General features: G+C 40.0%; 1 protein-coding gene across 1 annotated transcript; it reads left to right on the top strand.

The window, feature by feature from the left end:
• Positions 1 to 928: 928 nt before the first annotated feature.
• On the top strand, positions 929 to 7417 carry LOC121201898 (mucin-2-like). The gene is made up of 4 exons (XM_041068811.2): positions 929 to 959; positions 1168 to 1194; positions 1411 to 1524; positions 5490 to 7417. Exons 1-4 carry the CDS (start codon positions 929 to 931, stop codon positions 6638 to 6640), a joined length of 1323 nt encoding a protein of 440 aa, XP_040924745.2. The 3' UTR covers positions 6641 to 7417.
• Positions 7418 to 14835: the final 7418 nt, after the last annotated feature.

Here is a 14835-nt window from a genome sequence, read left to right on the forward strand (position 1 = left end):
ATTGTTCAAGAACGATACACTAGTGCCTGGTTTAACAATGATCCAGTCATTGGAATAGGCTTGAAGCTGGTGGCTAAACAGCCTTAATATTAATTCTTGTTGCGCATAGAACCTGTGCGCCCTCAAATGTGATCCTGTCTTTAGCATCAACACTAGTCCGGTGGTTTAATGTAGAGACTTCCTATTAGTTGCTGTCAGTGGGTCAGTTTGTCTTCTCCTTCACATCCACCGATTGTGGTGACGCTTTGGTGGTAAACTTCTCTTCACATCCACCTTTATATTAGAGCACTATTATTTTTTGTAACATGTATGTTTTCATAAAAATATGTAAACAAAAATAACTTTGAGTCAGAGTTTAAACAACAGAGCATGAATAAGAATCACAACAACATCCAGCTGCATGATAAACATATGCTGCACTTTTATCTTGACATTCACTCAACGCTGTTGACACTGTGCCTTGTCTTCTAATGCCTTTGAATCAGCAGCATTCTGCTCCACTAGTGACGTAAAAAGACTCATCGCCTGTTATTCTGACTGAACTAGATAAACTTGTAAGTTGTAAATCATTAAAACACTTCTCATCAAGTGGATGTTTGGGGCTTATGACACTGAAAATGCAAGGAATTTTGTGTGTGCGTGTGCGCGTGTACGCATACACATATATACACTGGTGCAGCTCAGGTGCAGTAAAGCCTCACTGGTCATCATGAGGAGCTTAATATGTTTTTTGGCTCTCATCAACTCAGGTAAAAAAAATAAACAGATGTGGAAGTACGTTTGTTGTGTACAGGTTTTGCACATTTGACAGATGCTTTTCTTCTAATAATCATCATTTCATTTTCTCAAAGCTGGAGCCCTTGTGTGTCAAAGCTGTCTTAATTATGAGTGTATAAACCCAATATCACAGACTTGTTCCTCAGACCTCATGTGTGCCTATGTATACGAAATCGGTGAAGGTAAAATTGACTTTGTCATACTCCACCTTTAACTGAAACAAACTGTTGAACATATGTTATTTTTAACAAACTGCATTTGATTCTTTAGACCAGGGCATCCTATTACAATCAGTCGCCAAAGGATGTGGCCCAATCTGTCCAGCAACAGGCAATCAGATAAATTTTGGTTTTAGCACTATAGTTATCTCTGTGTATTGCTGTGACACAGACGACTGCAACTCTCTAGATAGATATGGTAAGTAAAAACTTATTGCACGAGTCACTAAATCCTAGTCTGAATGTGTCTGAATGTTTACGTTTCTAATAATTGTGTCAATAATCATAACACATTTCTACCTTCAAAACTCTTACTCTCTGACTCGTACATCTACTCAGTTGTTTTTATTATTATTTTAGAAGGTTTGTTGTTGTTACGTACACTAAGTTCTTGTCACAATTTTTGGTCTTTCAGGTTCTGCTGATCTGTCGGACAACAACCTGTCATGTTATTATAGTGAGCCCTTTCTTTATACCTCTGGCATCACTCAGTGTAGGGGAGTAGAAGACAGGTGCTACAGTTTAAAGGGTGAGTCTAATATTGAATCCAATATGTCACATTTCATTCTGTTTGAAGGTGGAGATTAGACTATGGCTGAAAATTAACCAGCAAACTACAACAGTTAGTACTAATATAAACTGCCGTTAAACACTGAGACAGGCCTCCACTGTTACCCTGTAGTTTACATAATTGAAGACCTTAAAGCTTCAACTCAAGAAAGTTTATTCATTCACGTTTATTCACGTTTATTCATATGTAAGTTTACAGTATACTTTCTAGTAAATCATGGAACTGTTTAACTGTGAGGAATTCAAATTAAGATACTAGTTTTTCATTATTAGGAAATAAAATGTATAGTGTCATTTTTTAATACTGACATTCATAAACTGCTGATAAAAAACAGCTGTTGTTTTAAACTACAAGTTATTTTATAAAGCAGTTGGTAAACAGTATTGAACTATCAGTGATGTCATTAAGGGTACTTTGGCAGTACTTTACTACAATACCATCACGGCTTAACAGGTGGGGAACAGAAAACAACATTTGTCTCACCTGTTGAGGTGAAAAATTTAGAAAATATAAAAATATCAAAATGCATTCATTATTGTTTTCTTATTGTTTATTGTTATCTCCAGTGCCCGGATACAGTGACATTGCCCTTGGCTGTGCATCTAACACTCAGTGTGAAATTGATGCCAACCGGCCTGGTCAACCTTTTAAAACAAGTTGTTGTGAGAGCAATTTATGTAATGATCCCACACTGACAGACATCACGACCCCAGCATCAGGCGTCACTACACTAACAACAAATAATGTCACTACACCACTAACAACCGTAACTACACCACCAACAACAAATGTCACTGCACTAGCAACAAACGTCACTACACCAACAACAAACATGACTACACAACCACCAACAAACGTCACTACACCAAAAACAAGCATCACTACACAACCACCAACAAACATCACTACACCAAAAACAAGCATCACTACACAACCACCAACAAACATCACTACACCAAAAACAAGCATCACTACACAACCACCAACAAACGTCACTATACCAAAAACAAGCATCACTACACAACCACCAACAAACGTCACTACACCAAAAACAAGCATCACTACACAACCACCAACAAACGTCACTACACCAACGACAAACGTTACCACACAACCACCAACAAATGTCACTACACAACCATCAACACAAGTCACTACACCAAAAACAAGCGTCACTACACCCCAAACAGAACTAACTACACTAGCAACAAATGTCACTACACCACCAGCAAACGTCACCACACAACCACCAACTAACGTCGCTACACCACCATCAAATGTCAACACACAACCAACAAATGTCACTACTCAACCATCAACACAAGTCACTACACCAAAAACAAGCGTCACTATACCCCAAACAGAACCAACTACACCACCAACTAACGTCGATACACCACCAACAAATGTCACTACACAACCATCAACACAAGTCACTACACCAAAAACAAGCGTCAATACACCCCAAACAGAACTAACTACACTAGCAACAAATGTCACTACACCACCAACAAACGTCACCACACAACCACCAACTAACGTCGCTACACCACCATCAAATGTCAACACACAACCAACAAATGTCACTACACAACCATCAACACAAGTCACTACACCAAAAACAAGCGTCACTATACCCCAAACAGAACCAACTACACCACCAACTAACATCAATACACCACCAACAAATGTCACTACACAACCATCAACACAAGTCACTACACCAAAAACAAGCGTCACTACACCCCAAACAGAACTAACTACACTAGCAACAAATGTCACTACACCACCAACAAACGTCACCACACAACCACCAACTAACGTTGCTACACCACCATCAAATGTCAACACACAACCAACAAATGTTACTACACAACCATCAACACAAGTCACTACACCAAAAACAAGCGTCACTATACCCCAAACAGAACCAACTACACCACCAACTAACGTCGATACACCACCAACAAATGTCACTACACAACCATCAACATACGTCACTACACTAACATCAACAAACCTCACTACACCAACAACAGTCACTACACCAACAACAAATGTCAACACACAACCATCAACAAACGACCCTACACTACAAACAGAGGTCATCATCGTATTACCAACAGACGTCACAACACCACCAACAAACATCAATATACCAACAACAAACGTCAGAACACCACAGACAGACCTAACTACACTAACAACAAACGTCACTACACCAACAACAAACGTCACTAGACCAGCATTAACAAATGTCACTACATTAACAACAAACGTCAACACACCACCAAAAAATGTCACTACACAACCATCAACACAAGTCACTACACCACAAACAAGCGTCACTATACCCCAAACAGATCTAACTACACTAGCAACAAACATCACTACACAACCACCAACAAACATAACTACACCACCAACAAACGTCAGTACACCACCAACAAACGTCACTACACTAGCAACAAACGTCACTACACAACCAACAACAAATGTCACTACACGAACAACAAACGTCACTACACCAAAAACAAGCGTCACTACACCAACAACAGAACTAACTACACTAACAACAAACATCACTACACCAACAACAAACATCACTACACCAACAACAAACGTCACTATACTAGCAACAAACGTCACTACACCACCTACAAACGTCACTACACCAACAACAAACGTCACTACACCACCAACAAACGTCACTACACCAAAAACAAGCGTCACTACACCACCAACAAACGTTACTACACAACCACCAACAAACGTTACTACACAACCACCAACAAACGTCACCACACAACCACCAACAAACGTCGCTACACCAACAACAAACGTCACTACACCCCAAACAGGCCTAACTACACTAGCAACAAACATCACTACATCAAAAACAAATGTCACCACAAGTGTCACTACACAACCACCAACATACATCACTACACTAACATCAACAAACCTCACTACACCAACAACAGTCACTGCACCAACAACAAATGTCACTACACAACCATCAACAAATGTCACTACACAACCACCAACAAATGTCACTACACAACCACCAACATATGTCACTACACTAACATCAACAAACCTCACTACACCAACAACAGTCACTACAACAACAACAAATGTCACTACACAACTATCAACAAATGTCATTACACAACCACCAACAAATGTCACTACACAACCACCAACATATGTCACTACACTAACATCAACAAACCTCACTACACCAACAACAGTCACTACAACAACAACAAATGTCACTACACAACTATCAACAAACGGCACCAGACCACAAACAGACGTAATTGTATCACCAACCAACGTCATTAAACCACCAATAACAAACATCACCTCACCCCAAACAGACATAACTGCACGAACAGCAAATGGCACTACACCTCCATCAACAAAAGACACTACACTACAAACAGAGGTCATCGTATCACTAACAGACGTCACTACACCAACAACAAACGTCAGTACACCACAGACAGACATAACTACACCAACAACAAACGTCAGAACACCACAGACAGACCTAACTACACTAACAACAAACGTCACTACACCAACAACAAACGTCACTAGACCAGCATTAACAAATGTCACTACATTAACAACAAACGTCAACACACCACCAAAAAATGTCACTACACAACCATCAACACAAGTCACTACACCACAAACAAGCGTCACTATACCCCAAACAGATCTAACTACACTAGCAACAAACATCACTACACAACCACCAACAAACATAACTACACCACCAACAAACGTCAGTACACCACCAACAAACGTCACTACACTAGCAACAAACGTCACTACACAACCAACAACAAATGTCACTACACGAACAACAAACGTCACTACACCAAAAACAAGCGTCACTACACCAACAACAGAACTAACTACACTAACAACAAACATCACTACACCAACAACAAACATCACTACACCAACAACAAACGTAACTATACTAGCAACAAACGTCACTACACCACCTACAAACGTCACTACACCAACAACAAACGTCACTACACCACCAACAAACGTCACTACACCAAAAACAAGCGTCACTACACCACCAACAAACGTTACTACACAACCACCAACAAACGTTACTACACAACCACCAACAAACGTCACCACACAACCACCAACAAACGTCGCTACACCAACAACAAACATCACTACACCAAAAACAAGCGTCACTACACCCCAAACAGGCCTAACTACACTAGCAACAAACATCACTACATCAAAAACAAATGTCACCACAAGTGTCACTACACAACCACCAACATACATCACTACACTAACATCAACAAACCTCACTACACCAACAACAGTCACTGCACCAACAACAAATGTCACTACACAACCATCAACAAATGTCACTACACAACCACCAACAAATGTCACTACACAACCACCAACATATGTCACTACACTAACATCAACAAACCTCACTACACCAACAACAGTCACTACAACAACAACAAATGTCACTACACAACTATCAACAAATGTCACTACACAACCACCAACAAATGTCACTACACAACCACCAACATATGTCACTACACTAACATCAACAAACCTCACTACACCAACAACAGTCACTACAACAACAACAAATGTCACTACACAACTATCAACAAACGGCACCAGACCACAAACAGACGTAATTGTATCACCAACCAACGTCATTAAACCACCAATAACAAACATCACCTCACCCCAAACAGACATAACTGCACGAACAGCAAATGGCACTACACCTCCATCAACAAAAGACACTACACTACAAACAGAGGTCATCGTATCACTAACAGACGTCACTACACCAACAACAAACGTCAGTACACCACAGACAGACATAACTACACCAACAACAAACGTCACTACACCACCATTAACAAATGTCACTACATTAACAACAGACATAACTACACCAACAACAAACGTCACTACACCACCATTAACAAATGTCAATACATTAACAACAAACGTCACTACACCAACAACAAACGTCATTGCAGTTACAAATTAGCCTACTTCCAGCGATTCTTCCTACATCAGCCTGGCTGTGATTCATCTTGTTGGACTCCTGCTCTTGACTCTGTGTTAGGCCGAAGAAAATGATTCAACAACCGTTGACGCCACCAGACTGACTCTGCAATCACTTTTTTGACATCTGGACACTGGTTTGATGCTCAGTGAGTATTAATGTTTTAATATTGTGGAAGGAGATGGAGTCTTGGTGAAGCTGAGGTTTACGTTTTCATTTTAAACTCTGTTCTTTCAATTAAAGACAGTTTCATGCATCTCTTTGACCTCATCTATTCAGCGATTACTTATTTAAAACATGAATTGCCCAAGGGATTAACTGATGCTACTAATTGTACTTTACATGAGATTGTGTCGTATAATTATTATACTGTATGTACTCATTATGATTGATAAACCACTGGTTTCAATGTTGATAGGGATGATTATAAATAAACAACTTCTGTAATTTCAACATCTTGTTGGATATACTGTACGAACTAAACCCAGTCTCACTGCCCTGTTTCTGTATTTTTACTTGCTGCTGTTTTTTTTCTTCTTCTGTATCATACTGTGCTGTTGTGAGACTGAAATTACTCCATTGTGGGACTATTAAAGGTTTTTTTATTCTTATGTATGCAATACATGCAGATGTATCATCATCATTGATGCATCCTACACCAACTGAAGGTGAGGGGCTACTGTGAATTAGATAGCAAATACAAGGACAAAGTATTAATAGAAAAATATAATATAAAAATATAATGGTTTGTGCTAGGCTTCAAAGCATGTAAAGCACTTGGACTTATTAAAGTAGCATATGCAATTGCAACCAAAAAATGGAAGGGAGCGATTTTCAAAGGCACCTGTGAATTTTAGGAAGAGTGAAATTTCAGGATAAGCCCCAGTGTGACACTAGCTATTGGCCCTCCAAGAAGAGTACCCTTTCCCCTTAGAGATCATCTGAAAGTAGAAATAAACCACATGCAGGGTGATATCATAAAGGAACTTGTCATATGTAAAAAACCAAAGACATAAAAGCTTTGCAAATGCCTGAATTCATGGTCTTTGAACAAAGCAATAACAAGGCTGAACTACCCCCTTCCCACACTTAAAGATGTAACCCACAAAGCATTCACTGTATTGTTTTTCTAATCTTTTTCACAATGAATGCTGCAAAGCATCCGAGAAAGACAGTGAAGGGGGATGGAGGGGCGGATGGTAAATCAGTGTTGAAACGTACACGGGCGGAATAAGTCATCTCAGCCACTCATTCAGTTACAATGACACGCACAGTCAAAACAAATTCTTGCTACATTTAGTGCGCCACTCCCCCGTTTCTCTTGTAGCCTGCATTTGCACATTCATACATTTGTGTATTGGTCACTCTCTGTCTGGACACATTACTCCGAAACACGTCACGTGTTTGTGTAACTTTTAAGAGTTTGATGTCTCCACCAAATTATAAGCAGAGGTAACGAGAGAACGACTTTTTTTGTTTTCCGTTTTTCTCTAAACAAAAAAACATCTTAAATCCAATTCTGTGTCTTTTTGTAAAAAACAAATATTTTTGCCTGGTTTATTGGTTTGTAAGACGGTGCTTTGATTCAATCATCGCAAGAGAAACGAGAAAACCGGTCAAAGTAGCTGGATGGACGGATGGGACATCAAAATGTTGAAACGTACATGGGCTGATTAAGATTGATCTCAGCCACTCAGTTACGATGATACACGCAGTCAAAACAAGTCAAACTGCAGTTCTGCAGACACAGAATAAACGCATACGAACAAACATGTTGCTGTAATGCGTCGCTGTAGATCTGCTGAGTTTAAATTCCTATGATTATTACGGTATTTACTTAAAATCTACGTCTATTGGAAAACATTCATTAAAAAGTTGTGGAAGTTTAAAACCTAAATAAGTGGCTGTAGTCGCAGATGGACTGCGCTCTACGTCTTTACTTGGCCATGCGCATTCGAATTATATTAATTACACCGCGACCCATAATCACGGAATTATGTGAAGCCAAAATGTTGTATCACATGTTAGAGCGGTGGGTGTGTACTGTACATATTCTTAAGAGACGCCTGCAACATTTGGCAGCTGTGGTGCAGGTCTGTTCTAAACCACACAGAACAATTATAACTTTGCAGTGAACAGAAAATAACTACTGTAAGCCATCAACAAGTTGTTGCCCTTCATACTCCCCAATTTGAGCACACAACAGATACTTAATAGTAAAAACTTAATAGTAAAAAAGGTCTGGAGTAATATATGTGTGTTACAGGTAGAAATGAACAGTCGGACCTCAGTTACACTGTAGTGCTTTGGAGGCTTCTAATCAACGCTGTGCCACCTGGTGGTTAAAACGAGACTAGCGTCCTGATGTTTTTCAGCCGGCTGCAGGATTAAAAATCTTCAGTCAGCGATGCACCCGCTGCACCGTGGCCCCGCAATGGTACTGCAGTGAAAACGCTAGTCACTTTGAACTGCTACCACTTAAGATTTTTTCAACTTCTTTTTCCCATTGAAACGAAAGGAAACAACTTTTTCTTAGTTTAAATTCTCTTCAGCGTTGTCTATTTTCAGCTTCAACTACTTCCGCATACATTAGGCTACAGACACCATTTGAACTACAAAATATTCTCCAACTATTTATCTTCTAAAAATCTTTAATAAAAATATCTTTAATAGTTTCTGATTTATTGCAGTTTAAATATTGGGTCTTTTTTGGTATGTATTGCATGAGCTAGAGTGCAAGGGCACACAAGCCCTCAGACCTATACTTTAGTCTGTAGCTGCCTCAAAGCGCAGAGAGTTCCAGAAATCCTCCCATTCACTCTAATGCATTTGGTTGTGAGACTTTTTCCGAGAAACGCAGAGGTACAACATTTTGAAATCGTCAGAATGATTCTGCTGAAGCAAACTGACGGGCAAGAGTGCCAGTGTGCAGCACACACCCGCTGGAGGATGGGACAAGACCTTCAGGCTGTAAATAAAGCTGTACAAACAAGAGCAGTCGTGGTACCTGATCCCTACACTCTGCCAGATAAGCAGATTTTCTCAGTTATAAATAATATTAATGCCTTTTTTATCATTCAAATTCACCCAGATTCACAATTTTAGTTTGCTTTTACTTACAAAGGTCAGTGATACATATACACCAGGCTACAACAAGGTTATTTTGAAAGCCAGACTATTTTCTCACAATGTATGTCAGCGAATCCCCACACGGTAAGATACACTGCAGCACTTCTTTAATTTCTGGCGAGAACGGCCACAAGGTCAGTAAAAACAAACTGCAGCTGTGGGAAGAGGAAGTGAAATATTTAGGACACATCATATCAGCTGGCGGAATAAAATAGATCCAGCTAGAGTCACATCTATGTTAAAAGCATCTAAACCACAAACTAAAAAACAAATGATGTCATTTTTGGGCATAGCAAATTACTGCAGGAGGTGCATATTATTATGCACATTTAACAGCCCCACTCCAAGAGCTAATGTTTAAAAAGGAAATACTGTACCAATTCACACTGCACTAGAGTGGTCGACCGAAGCAGAAGCCTCTTTCACTCAACTTAAAGAAGCAATGACTCAGACAGTGTTAGGCTTTCCTGACTATTCCAAACCCTTTTGTGCAGAAAGTAGACTGTAAAGGAGAATTCATGGTCTCTGTGCTGGCACCACGATTCGGCATGCAAATGAGACCGATGGCGTATTATTCTACACCACTGGGCCCAGTTGCTAGGGCATTGCCACCATGTGTAAGAGCAGTAGAGGCAGCAGCAGAAGTGGTGGTGTTAGCATCATCCACCATTGTACTACAGTACATGTATATCATCAGTGACTCCTGCAAGAAAAGATAAAACTACTGTCCCCAGCAAGACACATGACAATAGAAAGATGAACAGTTATGAATCCATCGACTCTAATGTCCACAGAAATAGGCGGAGAGCCACATGACTGTTTAGTAGTGTTCAAAAGTCACAAAACCTAGGCCAGATTTACAGGACGACCCAATACCTGGTTCTGTATTTATCTATGTTGATGGATCAAGTCTGAAACTGGAAAAACACAGTTGGCTATGCGGTTGTGACAGATAGTGATAACTTGAAAGCAGATCTGCTACCCCCACACTACAGAGCACAAGCAGAAATAATTGCACTGACTGAGACATGCAAACCTATGACAGGTCAGATACTGTAGTTACCATCTATACTGAGCGCATATGCCCACTCAACTATTCATATAATGCATGGTGATTTAATAGGAAACCGGTTAAAAGCAGAACAACTACCAGCCAAAATAGCCATTTGTAAATGCACTGCTCATACCAATGCTAAAGACAGTGTCAAAAGGAAATGCAGGACAGCGCCCCCAAGTGTGAAAAAGACAAATGGACCCTTAAAGGAGCAACTGTTAATCCACAGGGTTATTATGTCTGACAAGAGGGGAACCCTATCTTACCAACATCCCTCTATAAATGGGCAACAAACCGAGTCATGGGCCTTGCCATGTCACAATAGGGGGGATGGTACAGATAATGAACAAATGCTACTGTATACTACTCATGGATTTACAAATTATTCCAAAAATCTTGTCCCTGATGCATCATGTGCGCTAAACATAACCCTCAAGGAAATATTCGACAAACGAGAAGAACATATTGAATATCCATTTAATATTTACATATGGATTTTTTGTGAATTAACTAGGTGTCAAGGTAAAAGGTAGATTGTAGTATGTATGATTGTTTCTGAAGCCTAAAATATAATAATAATAATAATAATAATATCATTATTATTATTTATTTTATATTATTTATATTAATAGTATACACATATTACACTATATTAATAGTATATACATACAATTATATATATTATTATAAATATGCAGTCACTTTAGCTTGGCCCTGTTTCACAAGCACAAACCCTGCTCATTTTATACTTATATTTCCCAATGTAACACAAGCACTTCTCACACTAACAAAATTATCACAAATTGTTCTCTTTTGAGCTTTTTATTATGTACCCATTGATGCACAGCAAGGACAAGGAGGCTGGTTGAAGCAGATGATATACTGCAGTACACCACCAGATGTCCCTATTCTGTGTGTTTTCAAAGCCCCGCAACTTTGGTTAATTTTTCCAGCACAATCAGGTAAACCCTGTGGAAGCGTCATGAGGCTTCAACTGCCATCTCTAGTCAAAGGTGTTAAAACATCACAAGAAATGTTTTTCTGAAAATGCTTCTCAAGATGTGCCTTGCCCACAGGAGGGACCACTGCAGGCTGGTGACTGGGTGTTCATCAGATTCATAAAACGCAAGAACTAGACCTCACCCCGCTGGGAGGCCCGTACAGAGTGACACTGACAATGTCTATAGCCTGCAAAGTCGAAGGCCTCTCTAGGTGGATACACAACACACACTGCAAAAGACAACAGGTACAGGCAACCAAGAAGTATGGTCCGTGAGAAAAAACCCAACTGAGGGAGGGGAAAAGTCTGCCTACAAGGAGGGTTAGCAGCATTTAGAGCACTGGTTGTCTTAACGGCAGTGAAGAAACCAGCAGGACCCTCTCTCACTTAGGGGGACATTCTCATAAGGAGATACTATGAGGGGACACTGTCCAGCCACGGGACTAACTGTACTAACTTATACTGTTGATAGATGCTACTCCCTGACCTCATCAAGGATGAGGAGATCCCTCCTGACCAGTATCACACTACTGATCATTTATGTAGTGATACTGGTGGTATCATTACATGAAGTTTCTTGCCAAACAGAGCACTCATAACCTCACTGAAAGTGGTTGTTATGGAAAAATGCCAAAGTCTGTCGCGAACCCTGATGTACAAATTCAGCCTGTAGACCCACAAGGAGAGCGATTATATCCACACACTGTATACTGGTGTCACATGATGCTTTCTATGCCGCTTTCCGAGGTCAAACGAAAGGACTAGTTCCATGTCCTCCACCATACCAGGGTCGTAATTATGCATGGTTTTTGAGTCCCAACTTCTCCACAGACTTCTTATTTGATCATGTTCCTTTTTCTCCTCAGTTCAACGGACACTTTTTCCAGAGCAATAGCTTTTCCCTTTTAAAGAATAAGGATTTAGCCATCTCAGTAGGGGAAGTTCCCCTGAAACACTGCCCTACTGTAAAGATGCCTTGCACTCGCAGTACCACCCATTTCAACACTTCTTAAGCAACAAAAGTACTTCAGTGTGTCTCTTATTATGATGGTCCTGATTTCATGGGGACCCTCCCACAGTCTGTTTTCAATTATGTTTGTGGGCACATGATCCATGTGCATCTTCCACCCAATTGGGTAGGTTGCTGTGTTCCTGTTTATGTTTCAGATGGCTCCTACGTGATAACACCTCAGCAGATGACTTCGAGGGACAGCTACGGAAGCGAGAGATCGACCTGAAGGAGGTGATCGAATCGGTGGATCAGATGTTCCTATGGACAAAAAGCTCTGGACTACATGCCAGAAAGTGGCACTATCCCTGTTTCCACGTTTAGGGGTAGGAAAAGAACAGGCAGAGTTCAACCGGGTAAGCAGATAGGCAAAGGTACCTAAAGCGGCAGGCAGGCGGGAGGTCAGAAGTAGATTGACTCTGAGTTAAGCGCGTGCACCACGACTATACAGTAAAAAGCCCTGATCAATGGAGTGAAGATATAGTCCGGAAATGGATATAATACTTTAATACTTTTTACTCATCTAAAGAGTTACTTCAGTAATTGTATAAAATACCAATTTTTGTATGAGTTAAAAGTGTTATGTCTATCCATTTTTAAATTTCTTATTGTGGTTGATTGGGGTTTGTAAAGTAAGGATAATTCAATAATCCAAAACAGCTTATTGGGGAGCAATTATTACATTAATCTAATTAGATTTGTAAAAGTTACCCAAAACTCATGCCAGGGTTCAATTCTGTAAAAGTAATGAAGAACTATGTCATGTAACTCTAAATCTTCTGTATTTTTAGTTACTGGTTAAGGAGTTGTAAAAACTTCATCTTATCAAGAAAATAGAAAAAAATAACAAGGAAATGTTATACTTCGACCGTCAGATTGAAAAGACAGATCTAGATATTAAAATTCTCAAACAAAAGCAGTTGAATTGTGTGAATTATTGCAAGAATCATAAAATCTTACAAATGCCTTTGTATTTGTAGGAAATGAAGAAGACCAAATACAGATTACAAATACAAATACAAATTATGATTTGCATTTATTCCGTTTTTTGTTTTTTGTTTTTTTGGTGGTGGTACCTGAATAATGTGAGAAGACATTATGGCATACGACATCTCTGACTGTCCTTCCTTCCCAGTAATCTTCAGGGTGAGTGGAGTCTTCCTCAGGGTCTTGTATTTGTAGGATAGGGTGTTGCTCCCCTCTAATAATTGCAATATTGTGGAGAACAACACATGTCAAAATAATGTCACAGGCCTCTCAGGTGTTACCCTGAGGTGACATAGGCACAGAAGACGTGCTTCTAACAGGCCTATGGTCATTTCCATAGAAGAGTAGACCTGAGAATAGAGACTCTTAACGTTGGCACAATGACAGGGAAAGGCAGAGAGCTGGCAGACATGATGGAGAGAAGGAAGGTTAATGTACTGTGTTTGCAGGACACAAGGTGAATCGTATTAGAGGAGGATACAAATTGTTCTACAATGGCAGGGATCGACAAGGTCATTTGAGAGAGGTTAGTGCAAAGTGGTGATAGGAGAGAGTGTAGCCAGTCAGCACCACACGGTGGTGTGTAAGATGATTCTGGTGGTCAGAAGGAAGGAAAGAAGGACAGAAAAGAAGAGAACAAGTGGTGGAAGTTGAAGAATTAAAAAAAACCTGCCAGGAATTTGTACAGAAGTTGAGACAGGCTCTGGGTGGTCAGGAAGAGCTTTCAGATGACTGGGAAACAGGTATTCCAAGTGGAAATAAAGAACGAGAAATAAGGACTTAGAAGTTAGAAATAACGGGGTGTCATTAGGCAGATATGCCAGTAAAGGGCATGGGCGCCATGGAGGAACATACAGTAGAGAGGAACCATAGAGAGGCCAGGCCTGCAGAATAAAGTGTGCAGACAAACTGACACCAGCTAAAGCGTGTGCCTCTCTGTTAACTGACGACAGGTGGGTTGATATTCCTCCACAGACGTGTAAATGGGCTATGGGTAG

This window comes from Betta splendens, chromosome 1 (assembly GCF_900634795.4).
Source record: "Betta splendens chromosome 1, fBetSpl5.4, whole genome shotgun sequence".
NCBI classification, from domain to species: domain Eukaryota; kingdom Metazoa; phylum Chordata; class Actinopteri; order Anabantiformes; family Osphronemidae; genus Betta; species Betta splendens.